Here is a 26,583-nt window from a genome sequence, read left to right on the forward strand (position 1 = left end):
TCACCTTTGAGAGCGTTTCCACACGGTAGCGGTTGGCCAGGATCTCCGCTTCAAAGCTTTGGTGTTTGAGGACTTTGGCCTGCAGGTTGGTTGGTTCCGTCCAGTTCTCATCGAGGGCGATGGCGTTGCGCTCATTCAGCCACACAGACACCTGCATGAAATGGGTGAAAGTGTCCAGACAAACCTGCTAGTGGTAGCTGGCTCTTGCTTTCCCACCACTTGGCGTTGTAGTCAAGTGGTTTCTCTGCAGTCATATTTCTGGCACATTTCCTCAGGGCCACGTACCTGACTGCAGCTGGATAAGAACTGCTGGAGCCGCAGTGACTCATCCAGAGCTTCATGACGAGATCTACTCTGCTGGAGCAACTTGCTCCGCCTTCACACAGACAGACAGACAGAGAGCACTCGTCAAAACTTTGTCTCTACAAGAAATATCTGTTTTACTGTGAAGAAGATCAACGTTAGTGGTCGGGGTGGAGGAAAAAAATTGACCCCTAATTATTGGATCCCAGTCAATACCTGACAGCCAGTGCTCTGCTCCTGGCTCTGATATTGTCGGAGTCAAAGTGCTTCTGTTGGATCAGCTTCTCGGCCAGTTTCTCCACCTCGTCCAGCTGCTCCGCCTGGGCCTCCAGCACCTCCTCAAACTGCTCCTGCTTCCTCAGCAGAGTCTCCACCTCCGTCACGGAGCCCTGCGCCAGTAGAGGAAGGTCCAGGTCAATGTTCCCATTGAGATTTGTCTTGTAGCAGCCAGGTGAGACTCACCCCCAAGTCCTGGTTGGCCAGGAAGGCCTCCTTGTTGCTGAGCCAGTTCTCAAACTGTTCTACAGAGGCCAAGAAGACCTAAGAGAGGAAGAAGCAGTCAGTGCAGTGAGCTCCATGAATCCATAACTGACATAAATGTACTCGTTCTACAATGTTTTATTCAGTGTCTTATACAAAGTCCGCCAAAATAATGTATACACACATCAGGAAAAAGGCAAACTGGCATCAATATTTAATAAAGTACTTCTATACATCAAAACACGTCTTTGGAAGTTTGATGTACAATGAAACTGTGTACCGTTGTACCATGTTCTCCCAACAGAGGGCGCTCCCCTACTGAATGTAGCATCAACAAGTGTTGTCAGTAGTTCGCCACACACAGAAATGCCTAGAAGCCAATGGCCTCCACTTTGTGCACCTCTGGTCATTGTAGAGGTCAAAGGTCACTTGTATTAATCTCATCATGGCTAAATCAATTTGGGATTGAAATATTGATTTCAATATATTTTTTTTTTTGACTGACTTTTTATCTCAAGAGTTGGAAGGGTTTAAAACACACTGATAAATCAAAAGTTTAGATGTTTTTTCCACCATCTTCTTCTGTTCATCTCTTTCCAAACCCACTGTGAAATGTTGCATTTTCTCCTATCCCCTGCACTTGAAGCGTTACCTGCAGTGTGTGGGCCTGGTTCAGGGTGGTGCTCCGGTTCAACCAAGCTTCTTCCAGACCCGATTTAGCTTTTTCCATCTGGCTCAGGGCCTCCCGGACCTCAGCCTTGGAACTGTGACCAGAGCGGATCAAACCTCTGCCAAACTCACAGACGGAGTCGATGCGCTCCATGTGGGTGTCCATCTCCGTCTGCACAACAAAAAAGTCCAAGTTTGTGTGCCTATTTGTTGTGCACAGACCCGGAGGTGTGAACCCGTGCACGGCTGTGGACTCACCTTCCGGTCCTGATGCTCCACAATCAGCCGCTCCACCTCGGCCTTGGTCTTTGGGAGGCCTTTCTCTGCCATCTTGCTGCTCTGCTTGACACTCCAGTCCAGCAGGAGGTGCTGGTTGGCTTTGAACAGCTGGAACTGGTGGGCCTCTTGCAGCCTCTCCTTCCTGAACAAACGTTTCACATCTCCATTTCTGATTGGTTCCTACTGTGACTCAAGCAAGATCCTTTTTTTTCATTCAGCAACGGTGACGAATCAGCTGGCTTCCGTAACATCGACACCTTTAAGGTTCAGTGTGGAATATTTGGAGATTATGAAGAAGAAAAGGCGGCACCAAGTGGTGACATTTTAGATTGCACTGTCTTTCACTCTCACTCCCTCTGCTGAGCTTGCCAGTGAACTACAGTGGCCTGCGCACTCAAACCTTGGTGCTATATCCACCTTCTTCTTCGTTGATTTCTATGAAGACGCCAGGGTTCAGTCTAAATATCAAACGCTATGCTGTCAGGCAGCTGGATTGTCCACACCAGGCTTCCTTTGAAATATGATGGCACAAGGTGGCAGCTAACTGGGAGCACTGGGACCCTTACAGATCTACGGAGATCAAGTTTTTACCAAAGTAAAAATCATAAAACAGGCCAAATATTACACACTGGACCTTTAATTACATACAAACAACCAATGAGCAACAAACTCACCTGAGTTTGACCTCCTGTTCCAGATTCCTCAGAGTTTTCTGGATCTCTTTTTGTTTGTCCTTCAGCTTATCGCTCATCACTGTTCGCTCCCTCATGCGATCTGAAACCTCCGCCTCCAGCGTCTGAGGAGAGGAGATGAGGAGAGGGCATCACGACTGGCTGTGTTTGGGCTCATTTTGTTTGTACAATTTTTAAGGAAGCCAAATGAATTTTATTGTACTATGAGTATACGCTGTTATTTATGTATTTAAGGGCAGTATTAAAAATCAAAAATGAAGCCAAAATGTACACACTGGTCCTTTAAGCTAAATCATTACTTCTTATTGTTCCCTACACAATGTGACTCTGACCTGTGACCTCTCCTGGATGACCCCGGCCTCCCGTTCTATTTCCTCATGGCGCCGGATCAGGTTTTCCACACTGTCCACATCAGAGCCACAGTGGGGATTCTGCAGCAGGAGCATCTGAAAGCACCAACACCCGACTCTTGTAGTCCCATCAAAGAAAAGAAAAGACAATCTGAAGGTGCAGCATCAAAATCAGCCCAGAGTCTCTCACCTTCTCGTTGGCTCGGTCCCGCACCTCCTCCAGCTCCCTGATGAGGGCGTGCACCACCAGCGCCACCTCCAGCTTCCTCTTGTAGTTGCTCAGATCGCCGTGAAATTTGCTCCACCTACGGCAAGAGAGTCAAAGTCAAATACACAGTGGGGCCAAAATCTAAAAACTTGGACAAAGTCTGGGTCCAACATTGATATTTGTTGGAAAAATCTTCCTGCAGATAGAACAGTGAACCTTTTCATATGGAGACAAACAAGTTTTGCTTCAACCTCAATGGGGAACAAGTAAAGCTTAAGACTATACAATAAATAACTTCATATTGCACACATGCAAAATTGAATTTCAAATTAAAAATAAATAAATAATCAAAATAAATAAAATGTAAATAAAAATTGTACAGCCCTTTTTTATTTGCAGCCTACATGCGTTGTATAATAGCAATGGGCCAGCAGGTCTAGTAGTGATTTTGTATTGGCCTCGGGGGCCAAATATAAAGACACTGAGGGCCTACTTTGGCCCACTGGCCAGAGTTTGACACTCCAGTGGTGTAACAACAGGCGGAACAACAAACAGGGGTGAGGAGGGAAGTGACGGTGAAGCCGACCTGTCGTTGAGCTGCTGCCGTCTCTGCCTCACGGTGAGCAGCTCGTCGGCACTCTGTCTCTTCTCCAGCTTCCCTGCCATCCTGTTAATGGTGTTGATGTGAGCGTCATCCACCGACACTTCCTGCGAATCGAGTTCACCACCAGAAGATTTCTTTAAGAATTCTGCAGCATCATATTGCGTTTCATTTATTGTTCTCTGCGCTACCAAAGCAGAAAAACAGAAAACTGCTTCAAAATACTGACAGACAAATTATATATTTTTTTCGGTTCTTTAAAGGTCCAGTTTGCAATATTTGGCCCGGTTTATGATTTTATGTTGGTAAAAATATTCTGTTTCCTCTTCAGAATCTCCAAATATTCCACACTGGACCTCACAGGGCAGAGAGCGACAAACCAACATCCTCACTCACCCCCTCTGCAGCTCCGCGGAACTCACTGAGTTTCTTCATCAGCTGAACGCCGTGTTCATAATCCTTCCCAACGTCTCCAACGTTAATCATCACCTCCTGCAAGACAGAAAACACTTGCCATCATCATCATCATCATCATCATCCCTCCATCCTTCCCTCCTTCCTCACCTTCAGTCTGATCCAAGCCTCCACTTCCTCCACTTTCTGCAGGAACTCCAGGAAGTCTCTGTTGTCTTCCAGCGCTTTGCCTCGGATGAACATGGCCCTCTTCAGTTCCTCCCACTGATGTTCCAGACTGGCTGCGCTTCTCCTCACCTCCTTGGACCGTGAGTGCCTGAGGGAGACGAGCTCCTCTCCAGTCTGAGGGCCAAGAACAAGCAACACATGCATTTATGATGGATAGACGGAGATAGAAATAGATATATAAAGATATAGATAGAGATGGAGATAAGATAGAGAGATAAAGATATAAATAGAGATGTAGTTACAATAGATATATGAAGATATAGATAGAGATGTAGATGTAGATATAGAGATATAGAGATATTGAGATAGACAGGTATAGATAGAGAGGTAGATATAAAGATATAGATAGACATGTAGGTGTAGAGACAGAGATATAGATATATAGAGATATACACAGACAAACAATTACACAGACAGACAGACAGACAGACAGATAGATCATACTAACACATGAAACACAAAAAATGGTCCCACAAACATTCTATGATAACATTAGAGTCTGGTCTCACCTGCAGCACAGAGGCGATGATCTTGCTATGAGCCATGATCTCGGCCTCAAACACCTGGTGCCTCTGGAGGAGCTTCATCTTGGCCTGCAGGTTGGTGAGGTCGGCCCTCTGGTCCTCAGCCATCTTCTGCATCCTCTCGGACACCCACTCCTCGGCCTGGCATCGGTCCAAGCACGTCAACACCTTTACAACTCTACCCAATGTTGAAGAAAAGAATCCCCCCCCTGCCGATGGTGCTCGCGTACCTCGCCGACGTCCTGCTTGAAGATACAAAACATCTTGTGCAGCTCCAGCTCCTCCTGCCGCTTCACGGCCAGCTCCTTGATCCTGTCGCGTCGCTGCAGGAGCGAGTTCAGCCTGGCCTGGACGCGTCCAGCCTCCTCCCTGCCGAGCTGCTTCTTCAGCCGCTTGCTCAGCTCCTTCAGAGACGCCAGCTGGACCCGGCGGAGTGCACGGTGAGTTTTTACCAAGGCGTAAAGTCGAGGTTTATTGGCCGAGAACGCGGACGCACGACGTGCAGAGACACAGGTGGTGAAAGGCCTCGAAGCTTGGAAGACATAAACGGTCTTTGATCATCATTGGTGGTGATCATAATTTTGCTGTTGCCTCTAACTGAACCAAAAGAATCTGATATTTTTTTGAACAAACACAAGCGGGTAAAATAATAATTAACAAGAGCAAGAAGCAATCCCAACAACCAGCTGAGTGTAAACTCTTTACGAGCAGATGTGATTTCTTCCATTTAGTGGGTGAAACCTATGAAACATATTTCCATAATGCTCACGCATTCGGTCGAGATGTCAGTTTCACATCCTGTGGTTTCTCCTTCAAAGTCCACCATTTAATCCCCAGCACCTACACAGCCGTTATGGGCAAGGTCGGTCACCATCGTCAGCCACACAGAAAACTCCCAGGCCCGCAATCGAACCCACAACCCTCTTGCTGTCAGGGGCAGCAGCGCTAACCACCGAGTCGCCCTAAACTCATTCCTCTCACTTGAATTGCGCAGGGACAGAATGAAATGACGCGGGCAGAACGGACCTTCTCCTCCTGTGAGCTCAGCAGCTTCTCAAAGGCTCTGTGCCGTTTGATCAGGCCCTCCGCCTCGTCCACCGTCTCCCCCAGGGTGCCGTTCTGCAGCAGGATCTGGAGCCACAGGTACGAGTTGCGATCACGGACTCAACCCGACGAGTCTCGTCTCCGCCGACGGACAAGACAAGACAACGGCTGCGTACCTCCTGTGAGTTGGACGTCTTGTCCATGGCGTTGACGTCCCTGTAGAAGACCTGCTCCAGGTGGACTGCTTCCAACCAGCTCTGCTTCCTTTTCCACTGCTCCTCCATCCTTTCACGCTCCGCCTGCAGGCTGTCCAGCTTCTCCATCACCTAAACGGAGCGCATGAGAAAACACCAAATTAACCCCTGCTGGTAGACGACACCCCACTGTGTGCAACCACCTCTGCATTCCACACCGCCCGCACAGTAGGGGGCCCTGTCGGGGCCAGCGAGGTCTTCTCTGAAAAAGTACATTTCCACGTAAATATAATAATAAAGTTTTTCTCCATAGTCTGTTCTTATGAAAATATCCACTAGGTTGCGCTGTTTCCATTGCTGTATATTAAAATAGAGTTTTTATCCAATCATATTTCAGCTAGCTTGAGTTGTCAGGTTCTATGAAACCTGCCCGAGGCCTTCAGAACCAACATTGCCGGCTCCTGTTGGCTGTCAGTGAAGGCACCACCGGCAGCTGCGACAGCCAATCAGATCTCGAGTCTGCGATGCTAAGACCAGCTAGCTGCTCTACACTGAACTTCACACGTAGGCGTCCTGTGATTGGATAAGAACCTGAGAAGCTCAAAGACTGAACTCAACCTGGAGATGCGGTTGCCGCCACGACGAAGCCACGACAGCTAAAGGAGAAGATGAAGACTGAAACGCACGGCTCGCCGCTGCGGCCACTCGCACACCTCTCTCTTGTTGCTCCTGCTCTGAGACTGCAGCTCCTCCCCCATGTCCAGCGCCTGCTGGTAGGTCTCCTGTCGGGCCTCCATCTCCGTCCACAGCTGCTGGTGCTGGGCCAGCTGGAGGGCGGCGGTCGCCACGTCGCTGATGCTCTCCTCGGCGCTCATCTCACTGATGGCTTGGCTGCACCACAGGAAGTAGTGTTGCACCTCAACAAGTAAATGAATAAATTAATATCTGAATAAATAAACACCTGTGCACAATCAAGGAAGCAAGAGGCAATCCAGACAGATGTTTCATCCTGGGTTGGCTCTTTTAGAATAGAACTCTTCTACTGTATTGTATGCTTCTATTGTCGCACTATACGGCAACAATATAGTGCAAAAGACGGAAAATTATACTAATTAATGAAAGCAATAAATAAATAAAATAAAAGATCCATGGAGCAAGAAAGGAAAAAGGAGGAGTCTTTACTGTGTTAATGAAGAGGTATCTCTGATAGGCCAGTTTGAGCTCCTCCCCTCTCCGCTCCGTGTAGTCCCGCAGCTGCTCCCACCGCTCCACCACCCGCTGCTGCACCTCCACCAGGCCGAGCTCCAAGCGAGGCGGGCAAAGGTTGACGGCGGCGTCGGCGGCGTCCAGCTGCTCCTGCAACTGTTGCACGCAAACATCGAGAACACGAAGCGAACCTTTTGAAGCAGTTTGAGGGTTGGCATGCCGATGCAAGAAGGCCCCTGCGTGACGTAAGAGGCCGTGTTCTACTAGCTGACACAATGTAAAGGCCTCCTGGTGAAGGTTAAGTGTGTCATAGTTGGAGATTTTACAATAGAACGGCTTTATTAATCCTACATTGGGGAAATTTGGATTATTATAGCAACAAAAAGTAAAGCAAAGAGAATGAAATTACATCAATCAACAATAAAAAAAATAAATAAAAATGTTTATAAAGTAAGAAGGAAAAACAAGAAATTGACATATTTAGCTATTTTCAGACATCAAGTGGTAACGTTTTAAATTGTAGCGTCTTTCACCCTCTCTCTACTGAGCTTGCCAGTGAACTACAGTGGCCCTGTGCAACGCACGTTTTAGGACTTTTCAAGGTAAACTTGAAAATCATAGTGAGAGAGGCTGCTTATCAGTCCAGTGTGTAATATTTGGATATTTTTTTAAGTAGAAACAGCAACATCAAGTGGTGACATTTTAGATTGCAGTGCTCTTTCACTCTCCCTCCCCCTCCTGAGCTTGCCAGTGAACTACAGTGGCCTGCGAGCACAAACCTGGATACCTGGTCCACCTTCTTCTTGGTTGGTTTAATTTGAGGACATCAGCGTTCAGCCTAAATACTAAACGCTATGCTGTCAGCAGCTGGATTGTCCACACCAGGCTTCCGTAGAAATATGGTGGTGCAAGATGGCAGCTAGTTTTTACCAATATAAAAATCATAAATCAAGCCAAATATTGCACAGTGGACCTTTAAATATTAGTATTGCAGTTCAGAAAGTCATTGTCCTTTCTTAGGTGTTTTGTTCTTTCCGAAATGTTTAAATAAAGAAGAAGACATTGAGTCATAAATGACTGTGTTATTTTGTATGCCAGTACCTGCTGTTCCATGGATGCCAGCTCATTGAGCAGAGCTTCGTGTCTCTTTATCTGCAAAGTCACTCCAGGCAAATTCTTTGCAATGTCCTCAGGAATGCTCTTCTGTCGCTCCTGTGGTGAGAGGCAGAAGTTCTACAATAGCCAGCGTGTTCACTTGTAAAGGCTGATATATGAGCGGCTGCAGCACCTCTATGAGGATCAGGGCTTCAGTCAGGTCCTGGTAAAAGCAGTGACACTTCTCCGCTGTCTGCAGCTCCTGCTGACGCTTCCTGGCCAAAACCTTCAGCTCCTCCCAGCACGCACTGGGAAATGTAATTAAAGGACATAATAGGAAAAAAAAAAAAAAAAGTCAGACAGTAATGCAAACTTGAGGTTGAATGAACCTCATCTAATGTAAGGACGCTCTGTGCGTACCTGAGCTGGTGCAGGGTCTCTCTGACCTCCGAGCTCTGAGGATTCTTGCTGCCAATGAGCTGCGCAGCCGCGTCGCTGCAGCTTTGCATCCTCTCCTCTCCCACCTCCAGCTGCTTCATGAAGCCTTCAAACTTCCCCCGAAGCAGCTAAACAAATACACACACAAAGACAAACCCACATTTAGACTCACGATGCACTGAGTATTAAGTCACCTGATCATAACAGACTGGCAACAACAGTTAACTTCACTTTACGGCAGTAAAATTCAGACTGATTGTAACTTAGTTGTAGTTTGTGGTGGTAGAACCTGAATATGTTGGTAGTTGTTGCCCATTTCTTGAGACTCTGCGATCTGCCTCTGCTGCTCCATCCAGTCCCTCAACTCTGACGACTCTCGACGAAACTCATGGAGCTGCAGGACTTCCCTCAGCCTCTGGCCCCTGGCAGAGCACCGAAGCAAAGTGACCAAACCGACGGAAGAACGACTGACACAAACATCGTTCCGTCTCTGAGCAAAAAGGTGAAAGAGGAGTTTTTATTTCCACCTGAGAGCGGCCTGGTGCTGCAGCTGCTGGCTCAGGTTGCTGAGTCGACTGTAGGGTCTGCGGAGCTCCTCCAGGTTCCACTTCTGGATGGCCTGGTCCACCTGGTCACCCAACTGCTCCACCTCCACCTTCAGCACCTCCAGCTGGCCCTCCAGCACCTGAGGAGACACGGAGACAACCACTCGATCCAAGGGACAACGCGGTGCTATGTTTGAAATCCACTCCAACGCACGTTTGAGGAATTTTCAAGGTAAACTTGAAAATCATACTGAGAGAGGCTGCTTATAGGTCCAGTGCGTAATATTTGGAGATTTCTTTCAAGTAGAAACAGCGACATCAAGTGGTGACATTTTAGATTGCAGTGCTCTTTCACTCTCCCTCCCCCTCTTGAGCTTGCCAATGAACTACGGTGGCCTGCGAGCACAAACCTGGCTACCTGGCCCACCTTCTTCTCTGTTGGTTTTTTGCGGACGCCCCCTAGTGTTCAGCCTAAATACTAAACGCTATGCTGTCAGGCAGCTGGATTGTCCACACCAGGCTTCCGTAGAAGCTGGTGCAAGATGGCAGCTAACTGGGAGCACTGGCACCCTGATTGGTCTCCGGAGTTCTCATATTGTATATATACAGTACATATGAGAACCGTTCTAAGGGAAGGAGAACCACATGACTTAAACTGTACTGTGGTTATACACTTTTATTAATGTATTTATGGGCAGCATGCTCAACTTTAACCAATATAAAAATCATAAATCAAGCCAAATTTTACATCCTGGACCTTTTATGGAAGTGCGGGAGAATATTAAGAAAAGTGAGAAGTGATGCTTCTGAGGAACCAGTTGAACGGGTGGGTGTTGTACCTGGTGTTTGGTGAGGAAGCTCAGTGTGGCCAGCTGGTCTTTGCCGTAGTCTTCAGTCTTGACCAGACCCAGAGCCTCAGTCAGCCTGGACTCCAGCTCTGAGCAGTCCAGCAGCAGCTGCACACAGATACAACACTTCAGCACTGAAAGCTTCCAAAGCAGTTTCTTAAACGTCCCCCTGGCTCTTCTCTCTCTTTTCTGCTCGAGCTAAAATCATATTCTGATTTGTGGAGAGCTTTGTTCTTGTTTTCCACCTCACCTGCTCCCTGCTCATGGCTTTGCTCAAGTATGCAGTTCTCTTGTTGCAAGCCTCCTCTAGCTCCTCCCACTCCGCACTCAGCTGTCTGCACCTGAAACAGAAGAGAGAGTGCGTTTGTGAAACCCAGAGAGCAGTGTGGGCCCTGCTCCCCTATGCATAGTGTATCCACGACAGCACCCTCCAGGAACCCCCATGACTACTGGGACCATCTAGTGGCCAGACTGCAGTAGCACCTCTGCAGTATCTCCTCTCCTCTGGAAGTGCTGGATGTGGCCAATCTCCTCCCCTTCTCCAGGACTTGGTTCAGATGTTTTTGGTGAGCTGTTATTTCTGCCTGCAGCTCCTGAGAAAAAACACAAATGCAAAAAAAACAGGTTTTTACTTTAAAATATAGATTTTTGCAGGATTTTTTTTTATAACATTGTACTTTATAATGGTGGGAAAACAAGTTTTTTGGGACACCGCATGCATTTCTAATATCTTGCATTGAGACGCATTTTGTCAGGGTCAAATTCTCAGGGTGTCAGGAAACTTTTCTCACTACCGAACGTCATTTGTGATCTTCAAAACTTGAGAGAGAAACAAATGGCAGTGAGACTGGTACAGACTTTGTGTTTCTGCATGAGGCTGATGGCTCCAGCCAGAGACTTGTCGTACGCCGTTGATCCGGGACCGGGGACGTGTTCTGAGATCCAGCTGCGCTCCAGGTCCACGTCATGGTAGAACTCAAAGAGCAGCACAGACGCCTCCAGCTGAGCTCGGCGCTGGTCCAGAGGCTTCTGGAGAGACTTGAATCTGCATTGGGAAAAAAGATATCTGAGATTTTCTTGCACTAATGGGGAATGCAGACCACCGCTTAGGATTCAGGACTCAGGGTTTGTTAAGACTCCTTAGGGAGTAAAGAATCGCTGAAGGCGTCTTGGTGGACTCCTCACATGATTATATGACTAACAGAGTCGTTGTCAGATGTTCCAGTTCACTTGTGTGTGTGTGTGTGTGTGTGTGTGTGTGTGTGTGTGTGTGTGTCAGTGTGTGTGTGTGTGTGTGTGTGTGTGTGTGTGTGGCAGACTCACAGGCTCAGGTAGGTGTCGGTCTCCTGGAGGATCTTCTGTGAGTTGAAATGATTGGATGCGAGGTGTTTGGCCCTGCCCACGATGGAGTTGATCTTCTCGGCCAGTTCCTTGGCGTCCTGCTCCAGCTGCTGGTGCTCCTTCACACACCACAGACAGTCAGCAGGAGGTCCAGTTTGCTCAAAGCCACACAGTCCACATGACGCTAACCAGCAGCAGCAGCAGCAGCAGCAGCAGCAGCAGCAGCTTTACCTTGAGAAGCTGCCTGCTGGATCGCAGGTTGTGGCCTTTGGGGGCGCTGTTGAGCATCCACCGAATGGCGTCAATCTTCAGCTTGGCATCCTGAAGAAGCAGCAGGCCGTTTGTAACACATGCAACGCAGTCTCACAATTCCAAAAAGATATAGTATATACACCTTCTCACTGAGGAGGCAAATTACCGCTTAATTCATTCATCGTTAGTTGACTGACCTCATCAATCGATTAAAGATTAATTGATAGGCTGCAATTTTCCCTGAGAAGCTAAATTCCACAATGAAAACTGTGTAAGGAAAACTTTATTTAACCCTTAAATTACGTTGAGGGTCCAATGTGACCAGTTCTTTTGACTGTGGCTCATCACAACCGAACCGAGATGTTTCCCCACCGTCAGTCTGATTGGACGGAGTGGCTGAGTTTCACCTGCAGCAGCTCCATCAGCTGCTCCTGCTGCCCCGCCTGCCTCAGCTTGTCTCCCCTGTCTGCCATCTTCTCCTCCAGACTCTTCCAGCGGCTGCTGAGCTGAGAGCACTTCCTCCTGATCTGCTGGCCGCTGCAGTGCTCTTCAGCAAGCATCTGCTCGCCCAGCTGAACAGGAACACGCACACAGAAACATCAGTGACACGTTACAGATGTTTTAGAATGAAACTTGGACTCAATCAATCTCCCTTTTCTCCCTGTATCTGCTGGGTTCTCTCCAGGTTCTCAATGTTCTGCCTGTGTCTGCTGGGTTCTCTCCGTGTTCTCCATGTTCTCCCTGTGCTGCTGGGTTCTCTCCATGTTCTCCCTGTGTCTACTGGGTTCTCTCCATGTTCTCAATGTTCTCCCTGTGTCTGCTGGGTTCTCTCCATGTTCTCCCTGTGTCTGCTGGGTTCTCTCCATGTTCTCCCTGTGTCAGATGGGTTCTCTCCATGTTCTCCAGGTTCTCCCTGTGTCTGCTGGGTTCTCTCCATGTTCTCCCTGTGTCTGCTGGTTTCTCTCCATGTTCTCCCTGTTCTCCCTGTGTCTGCTGGGTTCTCTCCATGTTCTCCCTGTGTCTGCTGGGTTCTCTCCACGTTCTCCATGTTCTCTCTGTGTCGGCTGGGTTCTCTCCATGCTCTCCTTGTTCTCCCTCTGTCTGTCTGTCTCAATGTTCTCCAGGTTCTCCCTGTGTCTGCTGGGTTCTCTCCATGTTCTCCCTGTGTCTGATGGGTTCTCTCCATGTTCTCCATGTTCTCCCAGTGACAGCTGGGTTCTCTCCATGTTCTCTCTGTGTCTGCTGGATTCTCTCCATGTGCAGCAGCAGTTCTTTACCTGAAGCAGTCGGTCCAGCCAAACCTCGTTGGCCTTCATCTCCTTCTCGGCGGCTTCGTGTCTCTTGAGCTTTCGGAGGATGTTGCTGGGGTCGCGGTACGACTCGTCCTCCGCCACTTTAAACTTCTCCTCCATCCAGAGGAGCAGCTCCTCTGAGTCTCTCTGGAAATCCTGCAGTGCCAAGGCAGTAGAACACACTTCTCTATTCTGAACCTCACGGATGGGGATGAAACCAGTATTTATGGTGAGTGATGGTACTGACTGTACCTGGTACTTCTTTGAGGCCAGCAGCTGATTCCTCCTCCGCTCACTGCTTTCCTTCAGCCTCCTGTTGGCCTTCTGGATGGTCTGCATCCTCTCCTGAATGCTTCGAGAGATCATTTCAATGTGTTCTTAGTGAAAGCGACAGAAAGAAATAAATAGCCCAAGCGGCCTCTGGTGCTGCAAGGATGAGAAGCCCTCCTTTCTCCTCTAGAAATGTTTCATAAAACTGTTTCATCAAATATAAATAGAAAAGACAAACCTTACTTCAATGTATCTCAGGTTCTACTTTCTGATCAAAATACCTACAGTTCCAACAGCTGCAAGGACTTTTTTTAAACTGGAATTTCTTTCTTTCTTTCAGCATTATCATTATTCTGTAAAAGCCGTTTTTGAATGCATAACTAGATTACATAAAAAAGTACTAAGTGAGAGAAGTGTTCCTTTCATGCTGCTCCTTCTGAGCTGATGTTGGCTGAAAGCTGAGAAGCACGTTCTTACTGTTTAGCAGCATAGTGCTGTTGGTTGATGAGCTCCTGGCTGCGTTCAGTGAAGCTGTCCACTCTCTTGTCCAAGGCCTTCAGCAGACCCTCCTGCTCCTCCTGCCGTCCCAGCAGACTGTGCACACTGTCCACAGAGTCCTGCAAGCACACACAGGTGGCAAAAGTATTCACGTTTGGTACTGAAGTAAAAGTGCAGATGCACCGAGTCAACTCCTTCACTCAAGTAAAAGTAGGAAAGTGCAGCTTCTGAAATACATTTAAGCAAAAAGGTTGTTGTTTTTTTGGGCCATCGATGAAATGATACATTTGCTGATAGTTTTGCAAAAATGAAAAAGTTGTGAAAAGTGAATTGCTTAAAAAAAAAGTATAAATATTTAAAATACTTAAATACTTTTAAACACAAAGGTAATGTGCATGTTTTTCCAATGTAAGAAGCAGAAAGTACAAATACTTGTCCACAAGTGTCTGGAGCAGAAGTATAAAGTCGTCAAGTAAAGAACCAATACCTGAAAACTCTACTCAAGTACATTGACAACGCATTGCTACTTCCCGCCTCTGCAAACACCATGCAGTGAAAGAGTGATGAGCATCCTCAGTATCAGGAGTGATGAGCTGACGCCGGGAACCAGGAGGCTGGATTCCCGAGGCCTTCTTACCCCATCGTCCTGGACCTTCAGTCGGGCTTCGTGTCCAGACAGCGTGGCCTCTATGCGGTCTCCCTCCTGGTTCAACCGCTGGAGCTCCAGGCCCTGCTCCAAACGCTGCCTCCTAGTGGCCCACAGTTCTTCCAGGCTGACCAAGTCATCGTTGAGGTCCGCCATTGTTCGCTGTATATCCATGGCCTCAGTCTTCCCCGTGTGGAGAGACTGAGCCAACCTCCCCATCTCCTCCAACCTGAGAGACACAACCACAACTCAGTCTACACAAGTCAAGAGTTTCACTTCAACAACATAACACCAAAATAAATAAACTGAATGCTGTTTATTGCCACACACCATATATAAATATATATGTATATATATACACATATATATGTATATATATATATATATATATATATATATATATATATATATATATATATATATATATATATATATACTGTACATATATACATATACATACATACAGTATATATATACACATATATACATATATATATATGTATATATATATATATATATATATATATATATATATATATATATATACTGTAGATATATACATATACATACATACAGTATATATACATATATATGTATATATATACACATATATACATATACATATATAAATATATACATATATATTCATACATATATACACACACATATATATATATATATACACACAGTATATGTCGGGAGAGTGAAAGGCGCTGCAATCTGAAATGCAACCACTGGATGTCACTGTTGAGATAATGATGAGAATTTCTGTCTGAAAACTTGCTGGGTCTTGTTTCAGAGGAGAAGATGTGTTCTTCCTTTTCTTCTGTAGTTGGTTGTGACTTTTTGTCATGCGACCACAATTAGTGCAAGATCAGATCAGATGCTGCCATTAGAATTTGCTTGAGCAAAAAATAAATAAAATTAAGTCAAGCATTTATTCATGAGTGCAGCGATGGAGCAGATGCTTCACCAAATGAATGAATGACTGAAGGTAGAAAGATGTGAAAATGTTCTCCCTGAAGATCCATTGAAGCCCAGGGGTGTGACTGTGCTGCTTCTACCTGCTCCTCTGCTCCTCCACCTCCAGCCAGAGCAGCTGGTGCTGCTCCAACAGGGCCGCGGCCGAGGCCACGTCGGCTGCCACCTCTTGGTGCAGAAGCCTCTCGCGCACCGAGCCCACCCACTGCTTCATCTCCTTGGCCTTCTGCTGGAAGCGCTGCTTCTTCCTGGCCTCCTCCAGCAGCCGCTGCCGCTCCGCCGCCCGGCCTTTCAGCTGAGTTTTAGCACAGGGTTTGTCCATTATTCTTTATTATGACATGCATGTCTAGCATCAAATTAAATGAAATACTTTCTATTAGAAAAGTAGAAAGTTTAAGCATGGTTTTTTTTTTCTTCTTTTTCTTTTTCTTTTTCTAATCAGAACTGCTAATTTAGCTAATTTTGGAGTTTTCACTTTCGTGCTGCTTCTTTAAATGAGAGACTATTTAATCCTGCAGCTTAATGGCCGTGTGCTGATAACTGAATAATACAAGCATGCACTGTAAAACAGGCAATCCTACCTGAGTGAGCAGAGCCTCCAGAACGGTGACCTCCTCTGAGATGGCAGCGCTGTCTGCAGGGCTGCAGTCCTTTTTCCTGCAGACAGGAAGAAGACAGTCTTACTGAAGCTGCAGCAGGAATGCACAGTCTGCCGAGGAGAACCAGGCAATGTTCTGTCATGCAAACCACTTTAATGAAAGCAGGTCAGCACTCCACACTGAACCCAGGGGGAGATTTTTGTTGTTTTTTCATAAAATGAATGAAAAAACAAGTCATGATGCCCTTATGGAGGGACAAGACACAGTTTTCCCTGATTGGACAGAACTGTACTGACACTTCCTGTCCTGAATACATTGTTGAAGTCGGAATGTGTGTTGTTACATCTTGGCGACGCTCCTCAGGTAGCTGATCCTGGCCTCCAGCGCCTGGATGTCCTTCAGGGCCTGAGCCTGCTTCTCCTCTTCAGTCAGCAGGGTGAAAGAGGTGCTGCCCACCTCGGCAGTGTCCATGCGGGACGTCTGAGCCTGCAGCTGACCTTTGACCTCCTCGCAGCTGTGTAAGAAGGACTGCACGTTGGCCGTGCTCAGCAGCTCGTGGCCCTTCTCGTCCTTCAGCTGCTGGATCCGCTTCCACCTGCACACAGCAACGCCTCAAAATCCCGAATGTGTGTGTGTGTGTGTGTGCATGCATATGTGCGTGTGTGTGTGTCTGTGTGTGTGTGTGTGTGTGTGTGTGTGTGTGTGTGTGTGTGTGTGTTCCATCTGTACCTGCCCTGGACCTTCCTCTCCCTGGCTTGGATCTCTCTGTGTTGACTGTGTCCGCTCCTCACCAGCTCCTGCGCCATGCGGCTGATGTCGTCCAGCTGACCGGTTCCACTCGCCAACTGGGTCAGAAAGTTCTGGAATAGAAACCAGGGTTGTTGTTACCGCCTGGCACCAAATGTGGTTAAAAATGGTGCTGCTGTTTGTTGGATTTGGAAAGAAGACGTTTGAGCCAAAGACCAACACTAAAAACGAATACTTCTGCGTGTCTTTCTATATTTCTATGTTTGACTTATTTATTCATATACATCTATATTTACACTGCAAGAGCTTTGTATGTACAGTACTACCCGAAAAATGAGAATATCAAGTAAAAGTTGTTTTATTTTGGCAATTTAACATAAAAGATGAAAGCAACAAATTTTATTGAGCCATTACACACAAATTGACATCTCAAGCAGTTCCTTATTGTAACTTTTCACAAAGATTTGACTTCATGTAACATTCTCATTTTTTTTTAAGGTTTTTTTTTAAGCTGCAAGACCTGATCAGCAAAATCCAAAGAAATAAAAACTTGAAATATATTGATTTGCATATTATTCCTTTATATAATATGTCACATTCACCTTTTAAGTTGAATTGCAGAAATACTACAACCTCTTCAGGATATTCTAATTTTCTAGGTAGTCCTGTATTTGGTTGTTCACCCTGCAACTCACTCAGATGTTTAGCTTTTTTTTTTAAAAAAAATATGAGATTCCCTTAAAAACTTTGTTTTGAGACTTTCAGTGGGTCTCAGTGTTCATCAATATGCAGCGTCCCATTCAAGTCAACGTATAAATAAAAACAACTTTTTTTTATCTCCACCTCATATTTGGCCTGAGCGACACCGACGTTGTCCGAACTGGAGTTGAGGGAGCCGAGGATGTTCTCCTTGTCCTCCATCCACGACTCAAACTCCTGGCAGCTGTTGTAGAATCGATGAAGGTGCAGCGCTTCCTCCAGATTCTTAATCTTTGACTACACAAAACAAAATAACAATGAAAAAAAACAAAAAAAAAAACGGCTCCATTTCCATCTTCAAAGAGCTTTCACATCTTGTGGCTTTGTTTTTTGTTTTTTTAGTTACCTTAAGCAGATTGTACAAGGAGTTGAAGTCCTGGTCCAGACCGGCCTGCGTGCTCTCCACAGTGTCTCTCTGGTACTGGAGGTCCGGCAGCCAGGCGATCTGGATCTCAGCAGTGCCACGGCGCAGTGAGCGGCTGCGTCTCAGGCGACTGGATTTCTTGTTTGGACTTTGTGCCGCATTGTTGGCGGGGGATGGGGTTGGGGCCGGAGGCTGAGGAGGCGAGAGAGACAAAGCCCATTACACTCGTACAGAAGGCAGTGATGGATCATCTGTTTGAACTGGTGTTCACAGTGGTGGAAAAAAGTTTTTGGACACCTCGTGACCTTGAGTGATCTTCCGTATTACGCTAAGAGTCAACCACTTTAAAACACACACCAAAAAAGCTCTCTTGCAAACACTAAACGCCAGACGCCAGACGCTCTCGGGACCGAGTGACAGTCCGAGAGCTTTGTGTTTGGCGCACCGTGAGCAGCTGCATGTTGAGGAAGGTTTTGGGGATGAGCTGCTGGTTTCCTCTGCTGTCTCGAGCCATGACTCTGTCTGCGTCCTCGTCGGTGCCGACGATGGTCACAGTCTCGTTACGATCCCACTGAAACTTGCCTGCAATCAGTTGGGTTCAACGTGACGTTAAAACATATTAAACATGGACCAGGCTTTTTCTCAGCATTTCATTTTTCTTTACAATTCAACCACACAGGTCTTTCCCAAAGTAGCCAGCAGTTATTTAGAACAATGAGAAGGATGAACGTCATAATCAGCATTTGAACTGCGTTGTGTGTTTTTTACCTCCACATTTTGTTATTATGTACAGTGTGAGAAAATGTCTGCATATTATTCCTCAATGTCATTTTTTTCAATTCAAGAAGCCAAAAATGTTTCATTTTTAATGCTGAATTTATTTGCCATTTGTCATTACGACGCCTCAAAAATGTATCAGATATATATATATTAAAAAAAGCATAAAGAAAACCCAGCTCATGACGCTAAGAAGCCAACCTCCGCACCTCTGCTATATCTGAAGCGGACATTGGCTTTGGCCTCCAGGGGGAGGCCTCTCTCAAAGCCCCTCCCACTCCTCCGCAGCGACGACGATTTCATCAGTCCCGGCCCGTCCTCCTCTCCAGAAGAATCACTGTACTGGATCATCTCGCTCTGCTGAGGCTCCACCTGAGTAGGAGATAGGCAGGATACAGATGGATTATAACACACGAAGACGCAGTCAGCAGCTGGGTTCCCAGGACAGTTTGTCCCAAAATAAAAGCAGTGTTTCTAAAAATTTCCGCAAAGTCCAATTGCGAGTTTGGCTATTGGGAGCAAAAAGAGGCAGTGAGGCTGACGCAGGTGAAGCAGTGAGGAGCTGCACGGCTGGGCGGCCGACACTCACAGTCAGAGCGGTGAGCTGCGCCGCGCTCCTCGCCTGCTCCCACAGCCTCCGGATCTCCGACGCGTAGGCCGCCATCTCCTTCTCCAGCCACTGGTGGCGCTGCAGCAGGGCCGCCGTGCTGGACTCGTCCTTGCCGTGGTCGTCGCTGAGCAGCAGCGGCTTCCTGTCGCTCAGCCAGGAGTCGGCCTCCGCCGCATCCACGAAATACTGCAGAGAGCCGAGGCAGAGCAGCTGACTTCACACCCCGGAGGAGGAGGATTCATGCACCACGTCCACTTCCTATCTACCTGCTTGATGGTCATGGCCGCGTGCAGTTTGTTGCGCTTTGCCAGCGCCTGCTCTGTCAGCTGGCTCCACTGCTTCTTCAGCGTGCGCATCCACTTCTGCACGGCGTGCTGGTTGGCTTCATACGCTTTGGACATCAGATCCTGACCTCGAGCCAGAACCCTCTGGTACTGGGACTCCTGGGCCTGGAGCTCCGCCTCCAGAACCTGAGCATGGTGGATCCAAACACAACATATTAAGACAACACATTTATTGACGGATATGAGTTCTGTGATTGTGACTCCAGGGGACGGTGGCGGCACATGCGCCACCAGGTCTGACGGCCACCTTGTGCTTGTGGTTGTTGAGCTGGATGTGGTTGAGGTCTCTTCCAAGTCCAGCCTGCAGCCTCAGCCAGCGCTCATAGAACCAGGCCTCCAGCTCCTCACAGTCGTGGATGAACTCAAACATCCTGAACTGAGCCTCCAGCTGCTTCCTCCTGAAAAACACAGCAGCCAAGCAAGACAGACGTCAGGTGGGAGAGTGCTACGTGTGTGTCTGTGTTTGCTGTGTATGTAGATGAAGGGTCAGCGATGCAGTGAAGAAGACCTGCTGCTGCAGAGAGACACCAGCGACTTGTACTGCGTGTCCAGAGCTCTGACTTTGCTTTGAATCTGATGAACGTCTCCAACTTTAACCTGAGGCAAAGACAGTGGAGTGAGTAAAAGAGTGCAACTCAACCTCCACCAATACACACATTCACTTTTTCCAGAATGGTCCTCTTATAAATGAAAAAAAAACAAACACCTTCTGCTTGGATCAATGTGTTTTCTTTTTCTTGCTGTTCTACCTTTGCTGCAGTGCTGCTGATGATGCCGATGCTTTCACCCAGAGCTGAGACCTGAGTCTGCAGCAGGTCCTGCTTCTGCAGCAGCGACTCGGCCTCAGCCAACTGGTTGCCCATCTTGGTCGAACTGGCCTGTGACTACACGGACGACAGAGACAAGACAGAGCAGGCAGTGACGCGCGGTGCTACTGATCTTCATTCTGATCCGATGGCAAGTGAAAGGCGGTGTTACCGCTAATACCGACACCGAGACTAATCTTCGAGTTTTGTATTGTTTTCAAAAAATGAGATTGTCTTTTCAAAGCGAATGTTTGATTTGATCCTTGAATATTGTGACATGTCGTAACAGAGGAAGAGTTGAAATCAGTGCCCAGTGACTCCTCTCACCTGCAGCTCCTTCAGCTCCTGAGAGACGAGCTCAATGTCTCTGAGAACACTGAGATTTTCAAATACGTTTCCCAGCAGCCCCTTCTGCTCATGCAGCTGTTGTAGGAGGTATTTCCATCGGTGACTAATATTCTCCTCTCTTGCAAGAAAAACAAATAACACAGAAAAATGCATCCATTAATCAGGGAAATTAAACTGCCACTGCCCCCATTTGTTTGTGAATGTCCAAAAAGTTCTGGGCATATTTGGATTCATGCTTCCTTCATGAAACCCACTCACTTAATTAAAAAAAAAAAAAAAAAAAATCTTTTAGTTTTCCACAAGATGGTGCTGTGGAACTGTAATAAACTGTAATAAACCACTTGCTTTAGTCATACAACCAATACACTGTAGCTTACAGCACTGTGCTTTTACTGAACTGCGCTTTGCAGTGTTGGAGGAAAACTGGTTTCATCTGGTCAGCAAAAAAAAAAAAAAAAAAAAAATATCACCTCAGGATAATCTGCTCCTTGCCGTGGTAGTTTCCTCTCTCGATGACCTTGGCCATGTCCTTCAAGGCGCTGAAGCGCGGCTCCCGGGCCTGGACATCGGTGGCCAGGGCCTCGATGCGGCGGCCGGCTGCCTGCGCCTCCTCCAGGCTGGCCAGGCCTCGCAGGTCCTGCCTGCGGATGAGCCGCAGCGTGTCCTCCAGGTAGCTCTCCCTCAGCGCCGCCTGCAGACAAGGGGGTGCGTTCATCAGTCACACTGCTGCTGTAAGGATGAACTCAGACGAGGGCAAACTACTGCCTATTGCTGGAATCTATTCTGCTCAACCCCATATGCAAAGACGCAGAGACAAAACGAGACAAAAAAAAAATGTCACCTTATTTTGAAAGTTTTAAAGAATCGTCTCTGTGCCCGACGTCGTCGTTACCTTCCTGCCAAACTGCTGCGCCAGCTGCTCCAGCTGCTCCAGTCGACGCAGCGCCTCCTGCAGGGCTCGCTCGCGCTCGTGCTCCGCTCGCTCCAGCAGCGCCCAACTCTTCTCCACATCCCGCAGAGTTTTGCCTTCCAATGCACAAACACAGAAACTATGAATACAGAAAATGTCACTCGTGTTAGATAAAAAAAAAAATCATTAAAAAAATCAACAACTTCAACCTTTACAAACAGTCGACAGCGGTGAATACGTGAGTGTGAGTGTGTGTGTGTGTGTGTGTGTGGGCAGTACCCTCTGGAGGATTGTAAGCCCATTGGTTGTTGGCTGCCAGCTGAGTCTTCAGGCTGAACAAGTGCGCCTCGATCGCCCCACGTTCCTGCGGACGCGTTGCAGCACAGCAGGAAGTTCAGTCAGGTCGGGTGGTGCAGATGTCAACGACACAGAGGGCAGCGCAAACACTCGCCTGGTATTTGGGGGGTTTCTCCACCGTTCTGTAGGTCTTGAAAGCCGTCATCAACCTCTGCATCTCCCTCACAGAGTTTGGGAACTGTCTGTCGTTCAGCTGCAGCACCTTGAATCCATCACATCACACCAGGTCGGTCAACAAGTCCAGAGAAAATATCACAAATCTTGTTATCTGTTACCTTAGTTTTGATCCAGCGAAGCAGATCTGAGACCAGTCTGTCGTACTCGGCCTTCATGCGGTCCAAATCCATCAGAATCCCGACAATCTGTCAATGTTTGGGGAAAAGAAAGCAAAGAGTTTCACTTAATTGGTCTAAAACAAACAAACAAACTTTCCATAGTGAAAGGAATGCGAGTCTGTGTGTGAATCTAAACAGGCCCAGGGTTTCACACTAGCATGTAGTGAGTGAGTATGAATAAATCAAGGGATTATCTCGTCATTATTAGGCTAAAAAGTGTCTTTTTTTTTTTCAATTTCACAAACGCGCTGTGGCCCAAAAAAAGGTTGAAATCACTGCTCCACACGATTCTGCTGTGACAGACCTTGGCGAGCCTCTTCTGGATGGTTTGCCCCTGTTTCATCTTGGAGAAGTAGTGGTAGTAGAGGGACACGTAGGTCATGACGGACTTCTCGTCCGGATGAGGGAGCAGCATGTCCTCCACTTCCAGCAGCTGCATGATGCCAAACTCCCGCTCAGCCATGGAGAAGGCGTGCTCCAGGTTATGGCGCGTCTCGTCGCGGCGGAGGCGGCGGTAATCAAAGAGGTCCGGCCTGAGAGGACGGGGGAGGGGGACGAGGAGGAGGAGGAGGAGAAGAAGGGGAAGAAGCTTTCAGCCAAAGACAGAAGCATAACAGTGTTTTTGTGTGCGTGTGAGTCTGTCACCTGTGCGCGTGAATGAGGGCGTTGAACGCCAGCCCATCTCGCCAGCTGGATGAGAAGTCCTGCACGTCCACGTTGCGGTAGCCCGCTGTCTTCCTCTGACACCAGATCAGCAGGGCCTCCTTGGCCGAGCGGTGAGCCTTGCTGCTGCCCCCAGGCTACGCAAGCAGCACAACACATTAGCAGGGGAAGAAAAAACAAAGAGAACAGAGGAGGAACAAGATGGGGGGGGGGGGGATATGAAAAGGTGAGAAATAAAACAAAGTGAAAGACCTGAAGATGGTGCATCAAGAAATGTGAAAGGTCCAGTGTGTAAAATTTGGCCTGAATTATGATTTTTAAATGAGTGGAATACTTAATACGCAGCCTCTAAATACATTGGTGTAGTGTATAATCGCAGTACAATTACAAGTATTTTGGTTTTCCTACCCATAGAACGGTTCACATATATATGTAATAAATTACATGTAGCGAGGATAAGCCGGTAAATACTTCCTAGATTGACTTTCCAATCAGTTATGTCCGTAGCAACACATAAAATAATGACAACGCTAACATAATGCCCATAAATACATCAATAAAAGTGCATAATCCCAGTAACATAATAGTCATTTGGTTTTCCTTTCACCTTTTACCTTTAGAACGTCTCTTACGAATATAAATAAAGTACGTAAGTCTTTCTCCCAGTTAGCTGAAGGCCCCTAAACTCCAAATTGGCGCGAATTAGTTTTTCACTTCCGCATTAGTCAACATGCGCAGTAGGGTCACTTTTTTGGGAACGCCTCTATGGAAAGCATACATAGTAATGACATGATGGGACTCTGATAGATAATACAACGTTAGACACTTTTTTCACAACATTTACACCTCGGTTTCATCCAGAGGTTGTTTTTTTTTTTTTTTACCACTTATAGCTGCCATCTTGCGCCTCCATTGTTTCTAAGGAAAACTGTTATGGACAATCCAGCCGCCTGACAGCGCGTTTCGTAATTAGGAATAAACCAACGGAAAAAAAGAAGCTGCAATCTAAATTATAACCACTTGATGACGCTGTTCCTTCACAAAAACTGTCGAAGATGGCCCTGCTGATATACTGCTGCATATATTTTAAGCAGCAAAACGATAGCAGTAAAGCCGGTCTGATAGTTTAGAGTGACAGTGCAGATCAGTTACCTCCTCCAACTTGATGTGTCCAATCTGGAACCTGAGGATGATAATCCACAGCAGACCAAGGATCAGCGTACGGTCACCATCAACCACGTTCTCTGGACCAATCAGATCGACCCGGATCTGACGAGAAAGCGAGTCACTCGTTTCTTTAGAGCCCTGTTTTCATTGTTTGAAAGCAGCCAATAATATAAATATTCATGCAATATATTTGTAATGTTTGGAGCATTGAGTACTACAATTCAATCAAAGCAGCAATTTGTCATATCAGCACAAGTGCAAAACACAAAGAGTTGAACCGATCAATTCTCAGGAGTGACTTAACAGAAAGCATTCATAGATTCTATGTGGCATAAAACAAAAATGAAGGCCTGAGTTTACAGTGATGGTTTGAGTGAACATTTTTGATGAGATGTGGGTTCAAAAAAAATTAAATAAGCATGGATGGCCCACAAAAACAACATGAAAAGGCCCTCACAAGAAATAATGGAGTGATGAATATGTTGTACCCGGAGTGCAGGAGTAACCGGGTGGTGGCAGATGGATGGATGATTGTTCTGTGCACAGCATCAGTGTTGCATGCATTAGAATGTCAGTCTGGGATTGAAATTTAGTAAGCTTCAAAATGAGTGGGGAAATACCTGCAAAACCTTCTATTAATCATAATGTATCATCCTTGATAAGGGAGTGACTCTGCATGAGTTGAGAAATGCTGCAGGATTTAATTTCTTTCTACAGATTTAAGTGTAGAGTGTAGCGTCTGATGCTAATTTCACTTGTTACGGTATAATAAGGCGTACAGAAAGTGACGCCACTCGGTGTCCTACACAAGCAGGCACAAACAGTGACCTTGGTTTTGAGGAAGTTGATTGCGATGCTGTTGTTCTCCAGGCAGTGGACTCTCATTTTGCGGCGGCTGGGTGGAGGCAGTGTTTCTTTGGAGATGAGCTCCAGAAGGCGAATGAGAGAGACTCCAGTCTGCAGCTCAGTGTAGACGTCAGTCAGCTTCAACCTCTCCTGCAGAACACAGACATGGCAACACGCTCACAAATGATCTCCAGCTCTAATTCTAATCCCGACTGGTAGATTAAAAGGTTGCAACTGACGGAGCGACTTTGCACGACAATTATCAAACGACCGCTACTTTGCATTTAAAGAAGCCGACAGCATGTTTATTAAAGGTCACCAACCACAGACGTTCTACCACCTCAGAAAGAGCAGAAGATCTAAGAGCATCTTGACTACAGCTAATGGCCACGCACATGACCTTCAAGCACATGACCTTCCAGATGTGTGATCCACCAAGTCTCGTGCACAAGCACTACTGATCATGCATTGTCATTATTTAATGTTACACAAAAAACCCATCCTCACTGTGGAGGATATCAGAGGGTACTTAGCCTTTCACTTTTTAAAGAGGAACTATGCCACCAGAATTATACCAGTCCGGAGTTGTTGGGATGAGTAAATGATGTGTTATGATGTTACTCTGAGAGACTTTGAACTGCTTTATGGCACGGTATCGCAACACAACACGACACCAGTACAGCGAGAAGCATCTGAGGAGGCCACACAACACCAGTCAAGGTTGAGATCTTGGTGACGCTGTGACACCAACGAGGAGAAGCAAAGCAGTAAATATAAATGCTAATGTACCAAACTGCTTCTGATGCCCACTTGAAAACATTTTAACGTCCAGTATGGTTCACGTGACCCAAGCACAGGACGAGCTGCTCCTTCATGACACTATATTTACACATCCCACAAGAAGTTCTGTACGTCCTTCTCAAGTGGGTACTGTGCCGTGGTGTAAACACACGGTGAACCTACAGGTTCTCCAGGATGTCGGCAGAAATAGCGTCAGGAAGCTCGCAAGAAAAGAGCAAAACATCCCTGAAGTCATCGTGAAGAGCGGAGCTCAGCCGAGCCCTTCGCACCTCCTGAAGTGAGTTACGTAACGACTAGTGGCCAGCTGGCGTCAGGACATCCTGGTTATCTGCAGGTCAGCTCACAAAGCTGAGAGCGGCTCGACCCAGCCAGGAGCTGGGCGTTGCCTCCAACCGTGAGGCTCAGACATATTTGTTCTAAATATAGACTGGCTGTCAAAATTGTCCAGGAGACCAAAAGTCTGCCAGCACGTGAACAGCATGAGCACAGCGCAGGAACCGCACCACTGTAACTCCTCTGTCCTGCTCTGTATCCGTTCCTGGCACAATATGTCTCCTATTTTCCTTTGGTTAAAGAGGAGGATGGAATGTTAGCTGAAATAGAGTTGAGGCGTGGCTAGCTTTTCTCTGAAAGCTCATTTATGAAGACAACAGTTTCAGCTAATGGATCAAATGACAAAGACACTCTGTTGAGAACATTTAAATTTCAAATCTCAGCTTCAACCATCCATCTTATGCGTTATTGTTTAAGAA

At 46.8% G+C, this 26,583-nt stretch overlaps 1 protein-coding gene across 1 annotated transcript in view; it reads right to left on the reverse strand.

Annotated features, from left to right (window-relative positions):
• Window positions 1-26,583, reverse strand: part of sptbn5 (spectrin, beta, non-erythrocytic 5) — a 41,638-nt gene that overhangs the window by 12,404 nt on the left and 2,651 nt on the right. The window contains exons 3-59 of the mRNA XM_076027432.1: window positions 25,013-25,180; window positions 24,170-24,286; window positions 23,000-23,154; window positions 22,659-22,887; window positions 22,295-22,381; window positions 22,114-22,221; window positions 21,942-22,026; window positions 21,645-21,778; window positions 21,223-21,443; window positions 20,732-20,870; window positions 20,348-20,482; window positions 20,107-20,195; window positions 19,846-19,996; window positions 19,521-19,724; window positions 19,234-19,440; window positions 18,854-19,016; window positions 18,313-18,449; window positions 17,850-18,059; window positions 17,588-17,740; window positions 16,727-16,857; window positions 16,341-16,592; window positions 15,980-16,055; window positions 15,482-15,693; window positions 14,409-14,646; window positions 13,751-13,890; window positions 13,256-13,355; window positions 12,989-13,159; window positions 12,119-12,283; window positions 11,691-11,780; window positions 11,442-11,578; window positions 10,977-11,163; window positions 10,602-10,711; window positions 10,369-10,459; window positions 10,110-10,226; window positions 9,253-9,410; window positions 9,015-9,147; window positions 8,708-8,853; window positions 8,481-8,595; window positions 8,294-8,404; window positions 7,169-7,348; window positions 6,700-6,903; window positions 5,969-6,118; window positions 5,775-5,879; window positions 4,979-5,167; window positions 4,734-4,889; window positions 4,147-4,338; window positions 3,979-4,074; window positions 3,568-3,689; window positions 2,964-3,078; window positions 2,756-2,869; window positions 2,406-2,527; window positions 1,711-1,873; window positions 1,436-1,624; window positions 766-843; window positions 520-692; window positions 286-376; window positions 5-151 (exon numbers count right to left, since the gene is read on the reverse strand). Of these exons, the coding sequence (XP_075883547.1) occupies window positions 5-151; window positions 286-376; window positions 520-692; window positions 766-843; window positions 1,436-1,624; window positions 1,711-1,873; window positions 2,406-2,527; window positions 2,756-2,869; window positions 2,964-3,078; window positions 3,568-3,689; window positions 3,979-4,074; window positions 4,147-4,338; window positions 4,734-4,889; window positions 4,979-5,167; window positions 5,775-5,879; window positions 5,969-6,118; window positions 6,700-6,903; window positions 7,169-7,348; window positions 8,294-8,404; window positions 8,481-8,595; window positions 8,708-8,853; window positions 9,015-9,147; window positions 9,253-9,410; window positions 10,110-10,226; window positions 10,369-10,459; window positions 10,602-10,711; window positions 10,977-11,163; window positions 11,442-11,578; window positions 11,691-11,780; window positions 12,119-12,283; window positions 12,989-13,159; window positions 13,256-13,355; window positions 13,751-13,890; window positions 14,409-14,646; window positions 15,482-15,693; window positions 15,980-16,055; window positions 16,341-16,592; window positions 16,727-16,857; window positions 17,588-17,740; window positions 17,850-18,059; window positions 18,313-18,449; window positions 18,854-19,016; window positions 19,234-19,440; window positions 19,521-19,724; window positions 19,846-19,996; window positions 20,107-20,195; window positions 20,348-20,482; window positions 20,732-20,870; window positions 21,223-21,443; window positions 21,645-21,778; window positions 21,942-22,026; window positions 22,114-22,221; window positions 22,295-22,381; window positions 22,659-22,887; window positions 23,000-23,154; window positions 24,170-24,286; window positions 25,013-25,180 (8,358 nt within the window). The remainder of the gene's footprint in view (window positions 1-4; window positions 152-285; window positions 377-519; window positions 693-765; window positions 844-1,435; window positions 1,625-1,710; window positions 1,874-2,405; window positions 2,528-2,755; window positions 2,870-2,963; window positions 3,079-3,567; window positions 3,690-3,978; window positions 4,075-4,146; window positions 4,339-4,733; window positions 4,890-4,978; window positions 5,168-5,774; window positions 5,880-5,968; window positions 6,119-6,699; window positions 6,904-7,168; window positions 7,349-8,293; window positions 8,405-8,480; window positions 8,596-8,707; window positions 8,854-9,014; window positions 9,148-9,252; window positions 9,411-10,109; window positions 10,227-10,368; window positions 10,460-10,601; window positions 10,712-10,976; window positions 11,164-11,441; window positions 11,579-11,690; window positions 11,781-12,118; window positions 12,284-12,988; window positions 13,160-13,255; window positions 13,356-13,750; window positions 13,891-14,408; window positions 14,647-15,481; window positions 15,694-15,979; window positions 16,056-16,340; window positions 16,593-16,726; window positions 16,858-17,587; window positions 17,741-17,849; window positions 18,060-18,312; window positions 18,450-18,853; window positions 19,017-19,233; window positions 19,441-19,520; window positions 19,725-19,845; window positions 19,997-20,106; window positions 20,196-20,347; window positions 20,483-20,731; window positions 20,871-21,222; window positions 21,444-21,644; window positions 21,779-21,941; window positions 22,027-22,113; window positions 22,222-22,294; window positions 22,382-22,658; window positions 22,888-22,999; window positions 23,155-24,169; window positions 24,287-25,012; window positions 25,181-26,583) is intronic.

This window comes from Nelusetta ayraudi, unplaced genomic scaffold (assembly GCF_046127955.1).
Source record: "Nelusetta ayraudi isolate G7.1 ecotype Tasmania unplaced genomic scaffold, CSIRO-AGI_Nayr_v1 ptg000021l, whole genome shotgun sequence".
Classification (NCBI taxonomy): domain Eukaryota; kingdom Metazoa; phylum Chordata; class Actinopteri; order Tetraodontiformes; family Monacanthidae; genus Nelusetta; species Nelusetta ayraudi.